The 21,832-nt window shown below is 34.2% G+C and overlaps 1 protein-coding gene across 1 annotated transcript; it reads right to left on the bottom strand.

Moving 5' to 3' along the window:
- Positions 1-316: 316 nt before the first annotated feature.
- On the bottom strand, positions 317-21,319 carry LOC136821883 (peroxisomal carnitine O-octanoyltransferase-like). The gene is made up of 18 exons (XM_067078130.1): positions 21,305-21,319; positions 17,098-17,198; positions 16,523-16,647; positions 15,736-15,914; positions 15,422-15,561; positions 15,092-15,212; positions 14,375-14,468; positions 12,399-12,512; positions 11,974-12,078; positions 11,661-11,744; positions 9,171-9,278; positions 8,661-8,791; positions 8,244-8,367; positions 7,451-7,529; positions 7,123-7,170; positions 6,664-6,709; positions 5,727-5,846; positions 317-1,333 (listed from the first exon to the last, which is right to left on the bottom strand). The coding sequence occupies exons 2-18, from the start codon at positions 17,183-17,185 to the stop codon at positions 1,213-1,215; spliced, it is 1,827 nt and encodes a 608-aa protein (XP_066934231.1). The 5' UTR covers positions 17,186-17,198; positions 21,305-21,319; the 3' UTR covers positions 317-1,212.
- Between the last annotated feature and the right edge of the window lie 513 nt (positions 21,320-21,832).

Here is a 21,832-nt window from a genome sequence, read left to right as displayed (position 1 = left end):
TTGCGAAGAAATAAGAATAGAGTGTTTCTCCTCACAATTTTGATGATAGGTATTTCTAAGAATTTTTAATACGGCATTGGTGCCTTGTTGAATTCAAAAATTATGTTCAATTATCTTCAAAATCTAATAAAATGTCCTGTTAGAAAAAATATGATCCAAAATTATTTACACAAAAAAAAAATTCTAAATCTTAAAATTTTTGAAAATGTTTTCAAAAAATTGAAAAAAATCCATAAAGTTTCTACAAAGGTTTTAAGAATGCAAGGTTTTTATCACATTATCCAAATAAAACACCAAAGATCACATTTGCTTCTTAAAAATTGATCGGTTAAACACAATATGGTTTGGTTTCATTACTTTATTCTAAAGATTTTGACTGGTTTATGCTATTATAGCTCTATTGGGTTTCCTCTGTATGATAATAATATCGTAATAATATGTGTAATAAAATATGCTTCCATTGATTATACATGTATTGGTTAGGAAGTACTAACTAATTATTGCATTTTAGCCTGAAAAAGTTACATAGTGTTGAATGTAGAGTACTCAAAGTGCAAAAGAGTCCAGCATTGTGCATCAAGGTTAGGATGAAATACTATAAAAATCACCAAAATTTCAACTTTGATACATACTCCATATTTGGACAAAAGAAAATTTACAAACGGTGAAAAATTCTCAACGGGTCATCAGTGAGACAGGGGTGTGATATAACTGAACATAGAACTGAATATGAATTTGAAAACGCATGCGTAGAAAGTTGTGATAAAATGAGTGAATTATGAACAATATAAACAGGTTAGTAAAAATATACGTAGTGCGCATGTGTGGAATAGTATTGATAAATGTTTGGAAGAAGATAAATGCATGGTTTATATAGTGGTAAGTTCAAAGAAGTGATTGAAGCAGAAAATGAAGAAAGTATGTCCTTGATGCATAATCATACTCTCAGGTGACTAATAAAAGGGGGACCAAATTGTAAAATATCAAGGCCCGAGGGTTAAAATAAATTGAAAAATTAATAAGCGGGTGGACGGGAGGGGCGTTTATTAGGCACCCAAGAGTAACTAGTTCTAATCATTAATCATTGATTATGAGCTATCTTAATTAGTGTTCAATGATAATTTACAATATTAAAACTAAAAATCTTCATACCAATACTGACCAGTATTGATGCTAGCCCAAAAAGGACGTTCTACCATCGCTAAAAGCATTCTACATTTTGGAGAGTTGACAGAGCTCTTTGATCTTGTCCAATGATGAGACAATAGCATCGTACATTTTCAAGTGATCAGTCTTCTGTGAAGTTTTCCATGAAGATAAAACAACCTGAGTTCTAGAATAAAAAGAAAAGATACTTTAAAGGTTTTGTTTTTAAATAAGAGTGATGTCGTTTGATTACTCGTTAATTTTAATTTACAAGCTTTTTGACATTGGATTGATATGGATGTGGAGCAAGATTGGTCGAGGAAAAGAAAAACATTTTTATGCTTATATCATCTTAATGTAACAATAGGCAGGCACTATCCTGATATGAAAAATGTGTCTGATATGAAACGGGAACACTTACTCTTAGGTTCCAAATAAACGGGGGGGTTGGAAAATTTTCTAGATTTTAATAAACGGGGGGGGGGACCTAATTGCCAGGGGGACCTAATTGCCGGGGGGGTTGGAAATTGTACTGCTGAAACCCAAAAATAAGTTAAAAATAGGCTAAAATCAGGCTATTTAGAGCAAAATAAGGGGCCTTCTCTTTGACAGCTGAAAATATTCTTAGAGATTAATAATCGGGGGGTCCTAATAAGGTCCGGGGGGTTGGAAAATTTTCAAAAAATTAACAAGCGGGGGGGGCCGTTTATTTGGAACCTAGGAGTATGTAAAAATAAAATCTTTAAACAACCGAAAACATTACAGACTGTTTCACGCCTTGTAGATGATCATCGGATTAGCCCGGAAACCTGGTGACGAAATCTCGATCTTTCCGTCTGATGGCAATGGCTTCAGCAACCAGTTTGGTCGCCAGAGGGGGGGAGCTAGCATAGTTTTCTATGTACTATTTTGATTGGTTTAGAATTTTGAAAAGCAATAATTCTACGCTTATTGACTTTGGGGAATTCGCTATTTTACGTCTAAAGACAATGGATGTTTTAGAGATAAAAAAAACAAACATTTTTCGACAAAAATTCTCATAGTTGCGTCATAGTTAAGTAACAAACGTTATGAGAAAGGGTAACTTTATCACAAACCTAAATTCAAATGCAAAAGCAAATTTATTTTCTGAAAGGATTGAAAATTACGAAAATCTATAATTCCTTCTCTCAAAGGGTCAAGATTTTCAGAAAATTTGGACCAGAAGTAAAGATCTCATTAGGGAGGGGAGTAAAGTGTCAATTTTTCACTTTCTAACACAGCGATTTTCGACGCATGCACGTCATCTCGGCAATCTAGTAGTCCCAGAGTGTTGAAAAATTTTCAAACATTTAAGGTCCACATGGTACAATATTAATATTTATTTACTATAGAGGTTTTTTTCAGTTTGGATACGTTAAGTAACTTACGCCATCATGAAAGCAAGTGAAGTATTTAATTGGCATTAAAGCAATAGCTTCTACCGATTTGAACATCTATTCAATATTTAAATTCAAATTTTTCTATTCGGTTTTCTAACTTGATGAATAGAGCCGTATATCGCTAGTATTATCATTCTTGGTATTATGAATACATAATCATTGAATCAAAAATCATCATGGTTCTTCAAGAAAAAGTATCAATATTTTATACTTTTTCAGTTGGTTTGAAACATGTTTGAGGTATGACCTTTTAAACGGAGAAAAGATTTGCATAGATTTTTTATTTAGCGGTGGTTAGAGGGAACACGGAGTTTTTTATCAACTAGTTTTCAACAAGAAACCACGACAATAAAATGAATGTCTCCTTTTTTATTGTTTGTATCGTGGTTTTTGGTATTTCCTCTATCGGAGCTTTATTTTTGAATTTGATTGAGATCGTCTTGATCGTCAAACGGAGCAAAAAAGATGGATGGCAGAAATCAAACATTTATCTTCTTAACCTATCACTGTCCGATTTACTTGTAGGAGTAGGCGGCTCGTTTTTTTTGATAATGGGCTTTACATGGTGGATCGATAGCGACACCTTGTGGGAGATTAATTATATTGTAGCGTTTCGCATTTCATTGCTACTCTCAGTTCTAAATCTCGTTGCATTAACAGTAGATCGCTTTCTTGCTACCGCGGCACCGTTTAAACACAGAACCATGAAAAATATACACGCAATCATTGTATGTTTTATTATATGGGTTCCTACAATAATCATTTGTGTTGTTATAACAAAGGACAACATGCACATAATGTCGCTAAGGAACGCAACCGTATAACTCTACCAAAAACATTTTCCTTCGGACAACTTATTCACGCCATTTAAAAAGATGTAAGATGATGGAAAATGGAACCATGCAATTCACATTCGAGAACTCGGTCAAGTGGATGAGCGCAGATGAGCTTCAAAGATTAAATTACTTGAAAATTGATGTTAAAGAATTAGAAAACAACAAGAGTAATCAAAAATATATCAGCCAGCGTTTACATGTATCCTGTAAATCAAACAAATATCCATTTCGGTCTGACAAGGTTGGTGACATAGAGTATATCGTGATACCGATTCTGATATACTCAACGATTATTTTATTATGCTTCTCCTATATTTTTATTTGGCGCCGTCTGCGACAGAGCAAAAAGAAGTTTGCCAATGGCCCTGGGTCCTATAACAGGACGACGTCGGATGATGCTCGCGACAGAAAAGAAAAACGTCTGCTCAAACTGGCAATTGCCATCAACGTTTGCTTCCTGGTGTGTTGGCTTCCGTTTGCTATATTTGCAACGATCTATAGTATTACAGGCAAATTACCGGACCCTGAAGAATCTGAATTCACTGACGAGATGGTGATGCTTACACCTACATTTTTGAACTCTCTATTGAACCCGTTTTTGTATTTCAAAATTATGACGAAGTTTACGATTTGCAAAAAATGTTAATAAAAGTGCCAAGTAAAAGTTAAAATATGAGCAACTTACCAGGGAAACAAGGGAAAACATTTCAAGTATCAAATATTTCTCATTTATTATTTCTATATGTAGATTTTATTAAAAATAATGTTTAATTTTTCTCTTTAGAATTTAGAATTTTGACAGACCTCTTTTGTACAGTAGTAAGGACGTACTCGAAGATTTTGTATATATCTTTATCATTCAAAAATATACAGTAATTTGTATCACGTTAAGTGCAAGTTTAATACTTTGTGACCATTGTTCCCTATAGAAATTCAAATTATGTATTGCTATTTACCTTAAAAATATTCACTCTTCGAGAGAACGTGCAAACTCCATTGTCATTGAGGCATTATTACAAATTCTTTAGGACTACGCTCTTTTTTATATAAGAAAAATGCTATAAGAATAATAGGCCAAACATTGCCAAAAGATATGGACAGTTCAAGAACGATCCTCAGTCTGGAAAAGCTGAATTTTACCTTGAAATCAAGAACAGAATAAGAACAGTTTGAGGCTTAAAGCGCTGAAAAAAAATGAGAACAGTCGAGTCTTGACAAAGTTTACTGATTCTTACAACAAAAAATATTTTACTACTTTTTACGCTATGTTTTGATTTCTCTTGTATATGTTTTACATAACAGAGATTGGTCAAAAATTCTTTATCCATATCTGATAATCGTCTATAAGGCGTGAATTGGCAAGCTGAGCAAAAAATCAGGCGTAAATTAATCGAGAAGCAAAGTTGATTTCCATGCGGGGTAAATCTACCTTTCATTCCGATTAGCCTGCAGAAAAGTGTTTATGAAAGAATTCGAAGTGAAAATCTCGAAATTCAGTCTGTTTAGGGGTTTGTTTGTATCGATGATATAATTCACTTTAAACGTCCATTTTGTTTTGAAAAACTCTTGAAGAGACTGTTTGACAAATTTCTCGAAAGTTGTATCCAAGGTTGATTTGTATCCCTTACAAAAACATAATAGAAGGATGTCGATAGCCTATATAAATCTATGAAGCTTTTGGTCCGTATACTTTAATGTCAAAAAAGATTTAGATTAGGGAATTTTGCGAGACTCTCCTTTTCCAAAGTTTTTATAGCAAGGAAATTGGTATTTTTGATGATTCATTTAAAAAAAGTGACTCAAATAGCTAACATAATAGTTTTAAGATTACTTTCATTTATAGGACACACGTCTTAATGTTCTCTTGAAAAGGTAAAACGAGAAAAAAATAAAAACTTTCACCCTCCAATTTCTAAGAAAAGCCAGCAATGCTTTACATCATCGTCATAATTCGCGAAATTGGATTTCAGCAAAATACGAAAAATTTCACCAATGGCCCTGAAAATGTCTAATATTAAAGTCAACGGGGTGTCTGGAGATTGAAACATGTACGGAAGCTAGATAAGTTTAGAGCCGTAAATTACAAGTTTGGCCATTTTTTCATCGAAAAATTTGAAAAATCCCTAGAAAATGAAATAATTGTGTCCAAAATAGGGCAAAACCGGGAAAATTAATTCCCGCAAAATTCGATATTTTTCGAATTTTTTATGAGCCGAGAAAATTAGTTCCCGCCAAAATTAGTTCCCACCAAAATTAGTTTCCCTAAGGTAGAAAAGACAGGCAGAATAAAATGATTTTTCTATTCATTTGGGTTGACTTATACCTGTCTTTATTAATGGAGTAGAAGATTCCATAACCATCTTCCACCATTGGCGCCATACCACCATGCAACACTGTGAAACCTGTCAAACTGGATGAAATCACAAAGTTCCCATCGCCACCACTAGAATAGAAAACAAAAATATGGTGGTTGTAAATTATATGAAAATTGGGCCTTATTTTTTCAGAGTCAAAGTGTTCACCATTCATATAGACCATTTCAGCAAAATTCAGTTAGGCACTATCTTCAAGCAAACCTCAAGCAATTTGCCTGTTCCTAACTGACATAAATTTCACCCCGAAACAAAAAACTATGTGCAGGTCCAAACGGGAAATATTAAAAGACTTTGAGTTATCAAGTTGTTTCTAAACCATCCTGTACATAATCTTTCTACCATTTCTATTAAAAAATGACTGATCGTGGGTGAAAATGCCGTCACATGGAATCGGTTTCGTGTAAATTAAGACATCGTTCGTAACCGATCACATAAGCCCGATCGTATAATAAGTAGCGCCATTCGATTTTATATCCATACATGGGGTGGACGAACATTTCCAGAGGGTTATGCGGTCTTTTCATATTTCAAGGGGGTAAAAAGTTATTCCAAAATTTCCATGGGGTAAAAGACTGATTTCAGTTCGTGCACCCTCACTTTAAGGTATGAAAAGAATCTTTCCAAGGGTACTTATGCAAATTTCGCCATTTTCCAGGGGGTATCGACACATTTTCAATAATTTTTTTGACTTGAAAAGGTTCGTCCACCCCCCCCCCCATGTATGGTTTTTTAATGGAACAGCCCATTACAAACTTAATTTTGATCTACCCATTAAAAGCACAAAGACTTAATTGTAAAGCCAAAATAATCTACAAGATGAGTTCATTCTAAAGACATGGTCTAGTATTCACGAGTTAACATTCATTTATACTAACTACAAAGTACCTTGCTTTGTATGCTTTGTCAATGTAGATATCTGGAAGCGGTATCCCTGAAATGAAAGCAATAGAAGGTGGAATATTTTCTTGGTTTTCAGTACCTTTGCATTGAAAGTTCATAGATCAAAAGTAATTGAGCCTACCATATCCATGTCCGGCGTTACCGTTTAATTTACATTTATGGCTACATAAGAACTGTTCTTAAAAAAGTATGAGAGGAAAAAGAATTCAATCCAAAACCAAAGAATCCAAGTGATGGACTCTCTAAGGAAGGACTTTAGTATAATCGATTGCCGTTAAAAGTGCAGACTAGATTTACATTGATGACGAGGGGATCCTTTTCTAGGTGTCTTAATGTTTTGCTGGCGTCAGCATAGGCTTCAGTTAATTCCAAAGAAATGCCATCAAGTTCGGGACTTCCTATTTAGAATTCGTGTTCCCCTTTGAGAACATGATACACTAATACCTTCTTCTTCGCTGATCTTCTTCAAGAGGAACAAATGTCTGTCGATACCTGATAGGAAAAAAAGAAAAAGTAGTAGCTTTCTTTACTTCAGTAGCAGAAGCAGTCACTTTAAAAAAAAGGTCTCTCTCAAACTGGGCAATTTGGAAGGTGATTTATTGAAAGCAACCCTCAATACATTCGGGCTAATTGGAAATATTTCTAAATAAGTACGGCTATTATCATATAGATATAATGAAAATTACAAAATTTGAAACTGAGGGGATATTAATACCAGATGTTATAACGAGTTCTCACAAGATGGTTTTGTCTCATTGGCTTAAGCACCTACCTTTGCCCTGGCATGCATCCAACATCAAAGTATCGTGCTTCTGCACCGCCTTTCTGAATAATTCCAAGCGTTCTGGTCCCTTTAAAAGCATGAAAATCTTACTTGAAAGCTTTAATGAAACGCTTCTTCGTACAATCCTAAATTTTAAGTCCTAGAGTTTTTTCCAAGTTGAAATAAAGGATTTGAGAAACATTTCTCCAAAACGATATCATTTGGCTGTTAGCACTGAGGTTACTCGTTTGGAAATTTCACATACTATTTAATAGGTTGTCATTAAGACAATTAATTGCCTAGAATAATGTTTAAGTCAATGTACGTGGTTGTATTCCCATTTCAGATTCAGTTTGAACCTTATCTGGCACCCAGATGCAGAAATTTTCATCCGACACGCTAAAGCTCTGACGGTCAGGAAAACTTTCAACATCTGCAAGGTTTACATTATGGAATTTCGCAAGACAGCGTGAAATTTTGCAGCGGGATGCCTGGACCTCCGCCCTCGTCTTTGGGGATTCGCGGGTCCAACAGAAATATTTTCAAGTTTACGCACAGGTTAGTTGAACCCGACTAGGGATGCGGCACATTAAAGGCCGACTATCGTCACCCAGTGTATCCAAGGTTATAATATAAGTGCAACTCAAGCAATCGAATATATAAATAGTAATGAAAATACATGACAAAATTTAAAAGTGAAAACCACAAGTGAAAACCACAAGTGAAAACCACAAGTAAAATTACCTAGCTAAGAAGCTTAAATTTACTCTTTCGAAAGATTTTTTTTCCTCTTTGCACTTACCGTCTTTTGGTTATTGAACATAGCCTCACACCATTCTTTAGACTCTACAGTGCATGACCGGTTTGTTTCCGTTCGTCCGTGGTAAAACATACGGGTAGTTCCTGATTCGTAAGTCGGACAAACGCTAAAATAAGATATAAACAAAAAAAAGCACTCATTTTTGTTTTCTTTGGGTTTCGATAGTTTACTGTTATCAAGACTAAAATGATATACCTAAATCAGGCAAGCAGGTTGAAGTCTACTCATAAATCTGATTGGTTTGATATAAATGAAAATTATAGGAGAGGTACTATGAAATTTAAAGAGGACTTGAAAGGCTCTAAAAACAATTTTTAAAAGTAGAGGTGTTGAATCCAGGAAAAGTTTTCTGATCCAGTTTCAACCAAAGAATCATAACATACGCAAAAGATGACATACCTTTTATTGAGAGAGTAGTAAGCCAGTTGCATGGCCATTTGAAAGACCGTATCTGGGTTTATACGAACAGTCTTTGCGAAAGCTTTTCCGTAATGTTCGATCGGTTTGTCAATCAATCCAAGAGATGAAGACTAGAAAGAAAACAAAAGGTGCGAAAAACAATACTCTTAATTGAGATAAAAAAACAAATAAACAAGTGCAAGTGTCAAAAGCTGTGAAGAAATTATTTTGTGTTTTTTTTTTCATTGATAGCACAGAAATTAAATTATTAGAACAAAACTTTATCAACCGTAATAGATCATAGGAAATACAGGCCTTTCCATAAAAACCAGTTTTTTGTGTGTAATATTTTGATCCTTGTTTGATTTTTAGGCTTAAGATGCTCCTAAAAAGTTCTCAAAGAGCTTTAAATTTATTGATTTATTTGTCAAAAAGGCCTTTAAATCAGCATTAATTTGCTCTAAGATTGTGGCAAAAGTCGAGACTGATATTCCTATAAAGAGAACATACGATGAGGCCGTGTAGATGGACAGCTTCTTTGATGTAATCACGAATGGTATCATCCACAGTGAAGACTATCTCTACTGGTTCTTCGCCTTGTTGCGGTTCGTACCCAGGCTAAAAAATATATATAATAAATGCGTGTTTTCATTTACTATGATTTATTTTATGCAGAAATATGTTTTAAAGATCGCGTTGAGTAGATGGATTAGTATTTTCATTGAAGATCTGATTTGTATGGTGGCCTAGGAGTGCAATAGTGTAAAATATAAAAAAAACATTTGAAAAAGAATTTAAAACCAAAATTAAATTGAAATTAATATCAAAATCAAAATCAAAATCAAAATCAAAATCAAAATCAAAATCAAAATCAAAATCAAAATCAAAATCAAAATCAAAAGTGAAATCAGATTTTTTTTGCGTACGTGGCCGAGGAGTGCAATAAGGACAAAAATGTAACCTCTCATGGCCGGGGAGTGCAATAGTCAAAATATTCCAAATCAAATTGATTTTTTTGCGTACGTGGCCGAGGAGTGCAGTAAGGACAAAAATACAACCCCTCATGGCCTAGGAGTGCAATAGTGCATGGAGGTTGTAAATGAAAAAGTGAGCATACCAGCAGGACTTGCCGGTTATGGTGAATCTGCAGCAGGAGTTGGTGGTACTGGTGAATCTGCAGCAGGAGTTGGTGGTACTGGTGAATCTGCAGTAGGAGTTGGTGGTACTGGTGAATCTGCAGCAGGAGTTGGTGGTTCTGGTGAATCTGCAGCAGGAGTTGGTGGTACTGGTGAATCTACAGCAGGAGTTGGTAGTTCTGGTGAATCTGCAGCAGGAGTTGGATGTTCTGGTGAATCTGCAGCAGGAGTTGGTGGTTCTGGTGAATCTGCAACAGGCCTTGGTGGTTCTGGTGAATCTGCAGCTGGAGTTGGTGGTTATGGTGATCCTGCAACAGGACAAATATTCTCCAATATTTTTTGCAATTTTTTTTTAATTTTGTAGTAAAAAAAAATTTAAAACAATTTTGAAAATAAAAAAAAAATTAAAAAAAAAATTAAAAAAAAAAATTGGAAAATATTTGTCCTGTTGCAGAATCACCATATTGCTATCACCACCAACACCTTCTGCAGATTAACCAGTACCACCAAGTTCTGCTGCAGATTCACCATAACCGCCAACTCCTGCTGTAGATTCACCAGTACCACCAACTCATGCTGCAGATTCACCAGTACCACCAACTCCTGCTGCAGATTCACCATAACCGCCAACTCCTGCTGTAGATTCACCAGTACCACCAACTCATGCTGTAGATTCACCAGTACCACCAACTCCTGCTGCAGATTCACCAGTACCACCAAGTCCTGCTGCAGATTCACCATAACCGCCAAGTCCTGCTGCAGATTAACCATAACCGCCAACTCCTGCTGCAGATTCACCATAACCGCCAAGTCCTGCTGGCATGCTCACTTTTTCATTTACAACCTCCATGCACTATTGCACTCCTAGGCCATGAGGGGTTGTATTTTTGTCCTTATTGCACTCCTCGGCCACGTACGCAAAAAAATCTGATTTCACTTTGATTTCAATTTCACTTTGGTTTTATTTTGATTTCAATTTTATTTCATTTTGATTTTTATTTTAATTTGATTTTGATTTTGATTTTAATTTAATTTTGATTTTAATCTTATTTCATTTTGATTTTGATTTTGATTTTATTTCTATTTTTATTTTTATTTTTATTTTTATTTTTTTTTTTTTTTATCTTTATTTTTATTATTTTTATTTCATTCTAATTTTGACTTCAATTTTATTTCATTTTGATTTCAATTTTATTTCATTTTTAATTTGATTTTGATTTTAATTTAATTTAATTTTAATTTTAATTTTGATTTCAATTTTATTTTGATTTTGATATTGACTTTGATATTAATTTCAATTTAATTTTGGTTTTAAATTCATTTTCAAATGTTTTTTCTATATTTTTCACTGTTGCACTCCTAGGCCACCATAGATTTGTAAGCTTTATTAATTTCACGGTTTTGATTTCTCGGATTATATTAGCTCAGCAAAAAAGAATATTCACAAAAATATAGAGTAAACAAACCGGTAAAATCATCCAAAAAGTAAGAAAAGTACCGGGTGCACCAGAAAAAAAGCTTCTCTCTTTCAAGTGAATTTTCTCGAAATCTAGAAATTTTAAAATAACGAATTCTTTTCTATTGAAAAGAAGAAAGATAAACTTAAAGGTCTATTTTCAACGTTTTCGAGCGCTTTTTGAAAGCAAATTTTTTATTCAATAGAGTATAACTTTTATTCTAATGAACCAAATTTAATGAATGAACCACCCCTCAAAAAGTTTATCCTTCTTCTTTTCAATGTAAAAAAATTCGTTCTTGTATAATTTGTAGAACTCGAGAAAACCAAGCTAGAAGAGAGAAACTTTTTTGACACGCACCCGGTATTTTGCGATGTAAAAATACAAAAGCCTCACAAACTACGAACCTGTATATCAAATTTGTGTTCTGTCAAATAATCAGCACAATCTTGAAGGATCTGACATCCAACGTTCCCATCGAAATGGACATGCTGAAAAGGTTAGAAAGCTAAAGTGAATCTGAATTTTAACATTTTCCTCAAGAAGGGATGATTTTGAAGAAGTTTCCAGAGTACTACTGAAAAGCTTGTCGAATATGCTGGGTAATGCTGGGTCGACAGCACTCAGCAATCCTTGTCTTTGAACTATAAAGGACATCTCAATTTTAACATCCCTTCGCAGAAGTTTTCCCAAAATCTTTCCCACTTAAAAGCCGCTTACATCTTCAGTGGTAATAACAACACCAGTTGTGCCGATGACTGCTTGGCAAGACTTATCAAACCACCGGTTTTTCGACAGACCACCAAGTATCCCATGCTCTGTTGCCTGAAAAGTGAAAAGATAATAAAGTATCATTCTAATTCTAGTTTGGCTAGTTTAGAATGCATTAAATTAGATAGTAAAAAAGTTATCAAAACTAGGTCTCATTAAAAGCGAAACAATTGAATTCACATGTCAAATGCAAACTATTCGTTGTTCTTTATCTCAACAAAAAATAGGCACAATTATTAGTAATGTAGGGCGTTTATTAAATTTTTTTTTTTTTAGGACGGTTGTTTATTCAAGAGGGCGTTTAAAAGAAGGGGGTTTTTATTCGAAGTAATTAAGATATGGTATGAAGAATTAAACCGTCTTTAATCACTTACCTCTTGTAAGTTATGAGTTTCAACATCTTCAAAAGCAAATGCAAAGATGGATTGGTTGATCAAGTTGATGTTGGTTTTATTTTGACGATCCAATATACACAAATGTTTGTAAGCCTGTAAAAACAAGAAGTACTATATTGTAGAGGTAATAAGGTATAGGTAACTGACTCAATAGTTGGAATTTACTACATGTTTTCTCTGAACCAAAATAAATTTAACTAATGAAGATAATTGCTATGTAATTAATAAATGGTTTGTATTAATAAAAAATCTGAATAGTTAATTTAGGACACATTATAAGTGATCCTTATTTTATCAAAGAAACTGGAAAGGGGATGTTAACGTTCTTAACATAGAACTTCAAGGCGATTAAGTCTTTTTAGGAAAAATTGACCTTGTTTGCTCACATTATTACCACAGCTATCTTATATAAAACACTATATATTGGACGATGAAAAGGATCTGATATATGGTGTTGTTTTTGTATACTTCTTAAAATTATAGTTGCTTGTATAAGTTGTTATTTGTCGATGTTGTTAGTTGATGTTGTGTTGCTTCCAAGGATAAACCAATGGGCGCGGTAAGCGTTTTTACGTGAGGGAACTACCACTGTCAACCTCGTGTGTTGTCTGTCTGATGGTGTTTTTGCAACTGGTGTTCTTTCTTTGAAAATTCGATTTTTATAGAGTTTTGTTTTGTGATACAAAACACTAGATAGAGCTAATCCGTCTCTTTTTGAATCAAATTATCCACCATCTTTGATAAGTAGACCATAGTTCGGCGACGGCAATTTGATCGATTAAGCCTATTTTAGATTTTTTTTGCTTTGGTTGAATAAATTGTACCGAACTGTGACCTACTTTCACCAAAGATGGCACATGTTTTTGTTTCACCTGCCGTTGCTTGGGAAATACAGAGTAGCTCTATCTAGTGTTTTAAATTATAACATTATTGTATTATTAAAGCATTAGTGTTTTACTAGACGGTTCCCGTCGTCGCAAGCGCCAGTTTAACTTCTGCATCAAAAGTCCTTAGGATGATAAAGATGGTATTGTTGATGCTCTCTAACTTTATTTTTAAGGGGAATTCGAATTAGTTTTCATCAACCACAGGAGTACATCGAGTAGTTGGAAGATTTCTCGTAAATACCTTTTTATGCTTCAAATTGAATGAGAGAATGTTACTTGAAATCTTCACCATAAAATTAGCTTAGTGAACAATAAACTGTCAATTATGAGAGTTTTTTCAGGAAGTTTGAAGGCGATTTTAGTTTAATCGAAAACGGGAGCTTATTGAGCAGTAAAACGCCAAATTGAGAGCGTCAAATGTATCATCAGTGTATAAGAATAGAAAAGATATAAAAAATGTAGCTGTATTTGCGAATTTGAGGTCGAAATGGCGCACTTCAAAAACAAAATAATAGATACTTTGATTTCAAAACAATTGTGGGCATATCCGAACTTACAGGACAACATTTTTATATCCACTTCTCGCGCGGAAGACCTCCGTTTTTTATCTGCGTACTAAATATTTAAAAACTTTACCAATTAATCAAAAAGATTTACCAACTTTTTCGTAGAAAGTGCCACGCCTTCTAAAATTCGAAAATTTACGTCACATGATTTTTCGAATAATTGACGTTAGAATTATTTTCGTTAAAAAGTCACTGTATGTAGGGGCTTCTTCGATTCGAACCATAAATCCTTTTAATTGGAATGGGGTTTTATCGGAAGGTAGTGCTAATTTTTGCGCTCAATCATAGATGAAAATGAAATAAAAACCACTACGTATCATCAACTCCTTATTCGAAAGACAATAAGATTTTTTTGTCTCAAAACTGCACGAATCCCTCTTTCATACTCGAATCACCCCCTAACAAACCATTCGAAATTGCAGCTTTGCTACCATCTTGTATTACACACATTTTTCATAAACCCATTTAGTATAGTAAGATATAAGATATGTATGATTATTACCTTGTACCACTTATCTCTGGTGCCCATTGTTAGTGCTGCTACACCTTCTCCTTCCTCCAAATCTTTGCAAATTTCATGAATCCTTTCTAGTTGCCTATAAATAAAAGAAAGTCAGCTAAAAGAGTTTACAACTAGGATATTTATCAGAAAAGAAAAAGAGTTCAAATATAAAATATAGAAACCCAAATACTAGGTACCAAAAAATGTGCCTAAACATTGACAGGTGAAGACCATATGCTGAAATTTTCATTGATAAAGATAAAGCTTGATAAAGCTAATCTATAGTTTTGAAAATATGATGGTTTTCTGCTTGGAAATATGACAAACTCAACTCGACTTTTCACAAATATATTCATCTGTGATCACCTATTCTTTTAGAAGCGTTTTTTTCAACAATTCATAACTTCATTCCGATGTATGTAAGAATACTTCTACCTTTTGAATTCTTAAAACTACAGTGATACATTATCATAGAACCAAAGGTTATTGCTAATATCACGAGGCAAAAGAAAAATTCACATCGATTCTTTTAAAACATGTCATACATGTATAAATTGATAATAATACTGATGAAACAATCAGGAAACACCCATATCTTTAACTTTATTATTTGGTTACAATACACCTTTAGAACATTGCCATGAATAGAAAACTTGATGTCAAAATTTCATCATGGTAAACACTGAGAAGAAAAAATGCTTAGGAAAAAAAGTAAACCTTTGAATGCTTTTCGGATGAAGAATAACATTGTTATCATCAATAACTTTGACATGAAAGATGTGAGCATTCTTCATTACCACAATGTGTTTGCTTGGTGCTACTACGTGCATACTGCCATCTAAAGTGTAAAAGAAAATTTCAAATTGTATTAGTTCATCAGGCTGGTGTTAAAAAATGTTGGTTTGTCGTCATTCGATCGACCCTACTATACCTTGAAACCTGCCGACCCAAAAGTTTTGAAGTAGTTTTTTTATTTTTTTGTATTAACAAAGTATGTAGCATTGATAAAAGAAATAATTTCATCATATAAAGATATGAATCGAATACCTGGCTGGGGTAGTAAATGAATATTGTGCATCAGGGTGTCTCTCTTTTCACCAGGAAGTCTACTTCCACAGAAAAAGTTAGCATACTGTGACATATCCATTGGGAATTGACGTCCAAGCTTTTGCACTGGAACCTCTTGTCTATAGGAATGATATAATTATATTATCTGACTTCCATAAGCCAGTACCAGGGATGTTCTTTGTAATTATTCCTTCTAGCTTTTCCCCCTAACTTTTCCCTTGTCTTTATCCTTATCACTTATTTAGTAATGCTTTTCTGTCATAAAAAAAATTTTCTTAAAAAAAATATCTTACTTAACCACTCTTTGATAGATAGTCGTCATTGAGTGAATCCAATTGGCAGCACGCTCTATAACAAGGCCATGACAGGGCTGATCAAAATCAAATCTTGATTCATATCCACCTGAGATATTACTCATCATTGGGTTGGAACCTCTGTAATCAAAATAACTATCATACCATCTGTCTTGAGCCTAAAAATGTATAAAAACAACATAGTTTAGAATTAAAAGCAGCTTTAATTAATTACAATAAGAAGCCAACTTTTCATGTTCAAAGTATTCATATTAATCAACAACTCTTGTAAGTTTAAGAAAGGCATTTACGAAGAAAACAGAAAGGTAGAATTGAAAACTTCGATGAAGAATCTTGAGTGGGATAGCAAGGATTGGGGTTTGGCATTTTTCTAGCTAATATTTTTCCCCTCCTCAAGGGGGGTACAAATTTTCATGAAGGGCTTTATAGGGAGGGATGGGACTTTTTTATTTAAATGGGGGATTTGAGCTTTTAGACTAGACTAGAGAAAAATGAGATTTTACCTTGCATTACTTTTTTTGTTATTTTTTATTTTTCTCTAGTATATATTATGTAAAAAAATTGAAGAAAAAAACAGAAACCCCCACCTGAAAAATGTCACCCTTAATAGGATTACCCCCACCCATACTTTCTCATCAACCCAAACCCAGCCTATTTAAAAAAAATTAAAAATCCTCAACCCCCCTCAGAATCCAGTGGGGTTCACGTTATGAGCACTGTATTTTATTGAAAAATAAACATATCAGAACAAATACGATTTTCATACCCAATTTTTAGAATGTTTTGCTAATTGCATCAACTTGTTGTGAAGCTCTTTTCCGATTCCATTTTGGAAGAGCTCAACTTTAAATCCTGTTTCCATAAATTCATCTTTTGTCAAAAAAGGTTTCACTATAAAAAGAAATAGAAGGATTTATTTAACCAGCAATGCTTTTCACTTTGCACACACATAAAGACACCCTAGAATGCAACTGGCTGCTAGCATCCCCTCTGATATGTTTTGACGATGCTAATCGTGTATAAAATTCCTATCCAAGAGTTACCTCAAATTTTGGATAACCTGTTTCTATTTCCTTAAAAAGGTTTAGAAATCCAATGTACTTTTAACCTCTAGCCATTCAAATTTTTAATTCAAATAAACTAACTCTTGGAAGCAAATTTTATACAAGATGAGCATGTTTCAAACGAGTCTTGTGCAAATCAATGTAAGGAGCACTCTGACATCACGATTATTGATATGAAGGCAATTTTATTGTACATTCTTTGATTATTTAGTAGGAAAAAGTGACAAATAAAATATTAGAGACCAACAACCGAGAGAATGAATGAAATGTACCTTACCTGAATCAAGATATTTATTGCAAGTATCTTGAAGTGTAGGAAGAGGTAAGGGTGGTAACTGGGATTGTAAATCGAATGTTTTCGACATAATTTCATCAATACTATGAGAAAAGCCATGGACAAAAATTTAGTGTTTTCACAGTTACAGAAAGTTTAAGAATCGGGAAAGTATGGATAAGTCTATAATCGCATATAAATTGGGCCGGCCATAAATTGGATTGAACACAAAGAGGTGTGGAATTTTGGTAAAATTTTCAATCAATTCAAATTCATTACACCACCAACATTATTGAACAATAATACCAATATAAGAGTCACCATTTTATGGATTCTGTCTTTTTTTCAAGATACATATCTTGAAACCTAACTGAAACCATGGAATTATTATAGAGACAAAAACAGTGGAGATCGAAGTATTGTCTTTCCATTGTTTCAGAAAAGAATTGATTTACAGGTTTTTCCTGCAAAAGACAACTTTTACATAGGGTTATTTTGCATCTTTCTTGCAACTTAAAACGTCATAACGACATATCATTAGCAATTAACTAGCTGAGTTTGATTCTTGAAGGAAAGCTTAGTCTCAATTGGAAACTGGATAAGTGCGTTTTGATGAGAAATGAAATTAAAATGCTACGAAAAGTCAATGAACAATAATGCCATTAATGGACAAGGTTTCAGCATGAGAAAGTGATAAAAATCATTGAATCATTGTTTTTACAGTGTCTATAATGATTCCATGCTTAAACTGATAATTTGAAAACAGGTTCAGGTCCAAAACTACTTACTCTTACTACTATTGACTAGTTAAGTTGTGAAGTTTGTATTCAATATATAATGTTGTACTATGAAATGAAAGAAAAAGTTAATTTCAATCATTTTTGAGATATTTGACATTTTGACCTGCCCATTCAGCTATTTTCTTGACACAAGCCAAACGATTTTTTTAATGGGCAGGGCCTTTGAAAAAGTAGGCTAGGCATACTGACCAAAAATGGATGGGGTACAGCTGACTTCCTCCCCTGAGCTTCAATCTTCCTTAATTTTTTAAATTAACTTTATTCATACTCGAGGGGGATTGTTTCTGTTCGGGGACGAAACTAATGTTTTAAATAGCTCCTGAAATAATAGAGTTTTTGGCATGAACTTTTTTGTAAATTCTAACTTTTAGCTTCAAAATAAATAAAAAATTGAAACCTAAAAATTTTCACACCTTGAGCATGATGACATTACTGACAGTAAGTTGTGACAAAAATTGTCACATTTCCACTACAAAGTCATTTTTTATGTCAAATATATCGTTTAAACTATAATTTATTGAATATTTAGGATAAAATAAGCATTTTAGACTCAGGGAAAGTTCTTTTTTCTAAAGCCTTTGTTAGAATACAATAGCTCTTTATAAAACAAAGGAAATTTTTGGTTTTTACTCACTTTGGGCATGATGAGTGTCATCAAAAAAAATTTGGTGAAAAGTTACCTTACATTCCACAAGAATCTGTGGCAAATTTCATCCAAAAAGACACACTAGATCAAAAGTTAAATGGGTGGTACAGGAACAGCCTCCCCCCCTAGTGTTAAGCCGCCCCTAAAAGCCTAGAATAGGGTTGAATAAATCCTCCTTTAATAATGCATTAAAAACAGAAGGATAAACAGAATTAATGATTGTGAAACTTTTAAATCAAGCCTGTAGTTGACTTTTTTGTGCAGAGTGGCCAGAGAGGGTTTATATTATTTTATATCCAATTTCTAGACACGATACCATTTTGGCTCTATGAATTAGCGGTGAAAAACACTATGTGATGACTGTTTCTTACATACACAAACAAACTATATCAGTACAAAAGGCTTTGATGTTCAAAATATTTTTAAAAATAAGTTAAGACCGTGATCACAACAAATAACTTGTGTTCACATAATTTTAGGTCAAACAAATGAGTCAGTCGGTCGATTGGCAAATAAAACGTCGGAAAGAAGAATTTTCAAACTATGAGTCAGGCAAAAATCAAATCTATTGGAAATTGAAAATAAACGGCCCACTGTTTTGCCGTGTTAATGTAGATGGTCCGTGACAGCGATCCTTGGCAGTCTAGACTTAAACTCCTATATCAGGATTAGAAACTAGGCTAGTCTGACCTCTTTTATCTTTCCCATTGCAATAATACAATGCTGACAAGTTGACACAACACATTAATAAGTTATCCCTGTGAGAAATTTATATTGAAATCTGCAACAAAAACGAAAGTGGTCTCTTCTACTGATTGCTTCGCAGCGCTCCTTTGCAGACTGTTTAATAAATTTCCACCAATGAGGTTGCCATATTTCATATGCCATATGACCCTTCTTTTTGGCACCAATGGCAGTTAGTGGAAGTACCTCGATTTTAAGCATATTCAAAGTTCACAATAACGACTTTTTTTTCATTACGGAAACCAATCGAGTGAGAACAAGGACCATAAAACTAAAAGTCAGCGCTCCGTGGTTGTGACGTAGTTTATACGAAATTGTTAAGATAAAATGACATACTTTTGTACTAAAGTTCCTTCGGCTATACCTTTACTGATCGTATCTAGCGCCCTTCTAACGCCCAACTGCGCCTTCCACGCTCCACTGGGCAGCAACTTAGCAATTGCTGTCCAGCCCTCCTAAACTTCAGTGTTGTTTCGGCAGCAATCGGCGACGGACCTGCTCAGGACATAGGTTTGTAAGTATCCTTTTCATATTTGTAGCACGATTGTAGAGCGTTGCCATTATTAAATATTAGTTTTATTGTAACTGCATAGTCTCCCTTACTTGTCTACAATAGGATTAGGTTCTACTCCCCTAGGTTCCTTTAGCCCGCCCCTTTCGTAGTCTAGACTCACTCACCCACTGTGTCTTATTCGTCTGCTAGGCAAGCACCCGGATAAGGCTCCAGTACACTTTTTCACAACTTTTTTCTATGTCATTTTTTTGAAGCCTCTTCGTAGGAGAATGTGTCTTTCTATAAGGAATTTTATAACACTTCATGGCAGATTAAAAAGAAGATCAGAAAACGAAACTTTCTTTGTTTTTTATTTTTGCATTTATGGGGAAGAATGAAATTTTCAGAAGATGCTTTATTCGATATGAGGATTCCCATTTCCGTAAAATTACAATCCCCCATGGTTGCAAAATGGTGGCTATGGGTAATTACTTTATTCTTTTGCTATTTTCTTTTGTTCTATGTGACGTAAAGACACTTCACAAATCGAAGTACTTCCAATAACTGCATGGCCTCTCAGTGCCTTGTACCACGGCGGTTATAAAATCTCACCCTTCATAACACCTTTGAAAATATTTGTTTCGATCCGTTATCCTATGGTGTACACTATTCCTAATGTTCAATTCTCTGAAGAAGGTGGAAATTCGATGCAAGAGTTAGATCGCCAACAAAGTGCCGTAAAAAATCATTGAATAAAAGAAGAACTTAAAATCTTAAATATTTTCATTTTGAAGAATTGGTGCAAAAAAGTGAAATATAGAGAAGTTTTATCTTTTACAGTCAACTGCTCTAACTTGGGACTATCCAGGACTATCTGACAAAACATGGGACGGTAATTCGGCCACCATTTCACCGAACCTCCAAAGTTTTTTTGATTTGAGTTAAGGATTGGTGTATTAAAAAATACACGATTTCTCTTTCGATTTTACAGTAAGTGAAAATACAGACCATATATGCAACAGTCCCATGTTTCGACCAATCGTCCCAAGTTAGAGCAGTTGACGGTATTGGTTTCATCGAAATGGGTGATTAGGAAAATTTTCTATGTTTGCCTGTTGCTAAGATGCTGACTTGAAATCCAAAATGAAACCACTGAAAATGAAAGTAATAATCGGCCTGCACTCCAATTTCCATAATCTTGATATAGGAGATTTAGTAGACGCTTTCAATTAGCGCCCCATCAGCACACCCCACCCAGGACTACCCAATTCCCCTCACATGGCATGGGTTGACCCGGGCGAAGGTTCATTCACTTGCCAAGTGAACCGCTGCAAGTGGGAATCGAACCTCAGTCACCTGTGCAGCAACCAAGGTCCAGGCCTGGCCATGAGTAAAACAGTGCGTGTGCTACGATCGCATGCCTAAAATCTTAACTTATATTATGACGTGCAATATAGCACGCCTAAAACTTTTATGGCGTGCTATTAATATTTACTAATTAGGATAAGAAATTGATCAGATGTATACCTCAGAAGGGGTCTACTCGTGGTATGAAGTCTCTCAGGCTAATGCTGACTAACAACTTATTCTCTTTATTATAACGATTGAACAATTTTCAGCTAGCACACAACGTTATATCAACGTCCATCTAACGTTCATAACGTCCATAGAACATTAGATGAACGTTAAAACAACGCTGGGACCGAATCACTGAGACAGGGATGTTATAAATATAAAAACGAGTTCATGTAAAAATAGTCTCCAACCACTCTTTAACTAATTTATTATGCAAAGCTTGTGTAAACACAAAGTAAAATATTTTTCTTTCTTGTATACACAAAGAAAGATCAGACATAATCTGTATAAAAGACTATGACGTCAGAAGTAAAAGAAAAACCATCAAATAAAAGAGAAAAGAGAAGCCTTTCACGAATCTGTATGATAAAAACCTATGACGTCAAAACTGAAAAAAAAACTTTCAAATGAAAGAGAAGAGAGATTTGTAGAAAGTCTGGGGCATTAAAAAGGGAATCACAAGAGAGAAGCAAATATAAG

Source organism: Clytia hemisphaerica, unplaced genomic scaffold (genome assembly GCF_902728285.1).
Source record: "Clytia hemisphaerica strain Z4C2 unplaced genomic scaffold, Clytia hemisphaerica genome assembly, whole genome shotgun sequence".
Lineage (NCBI taxonomy): Eukaryota > Metazoa > Cnidaria > Hydrozoa > Leptothecata > Clytiidae > Clytia > Clytia hemisphaerica.
The sequence above is the reverse complement of the archived record's forward strand: the minus strand, read 5'-3'. Positions and strand labels throughout refer to the sequence as shown.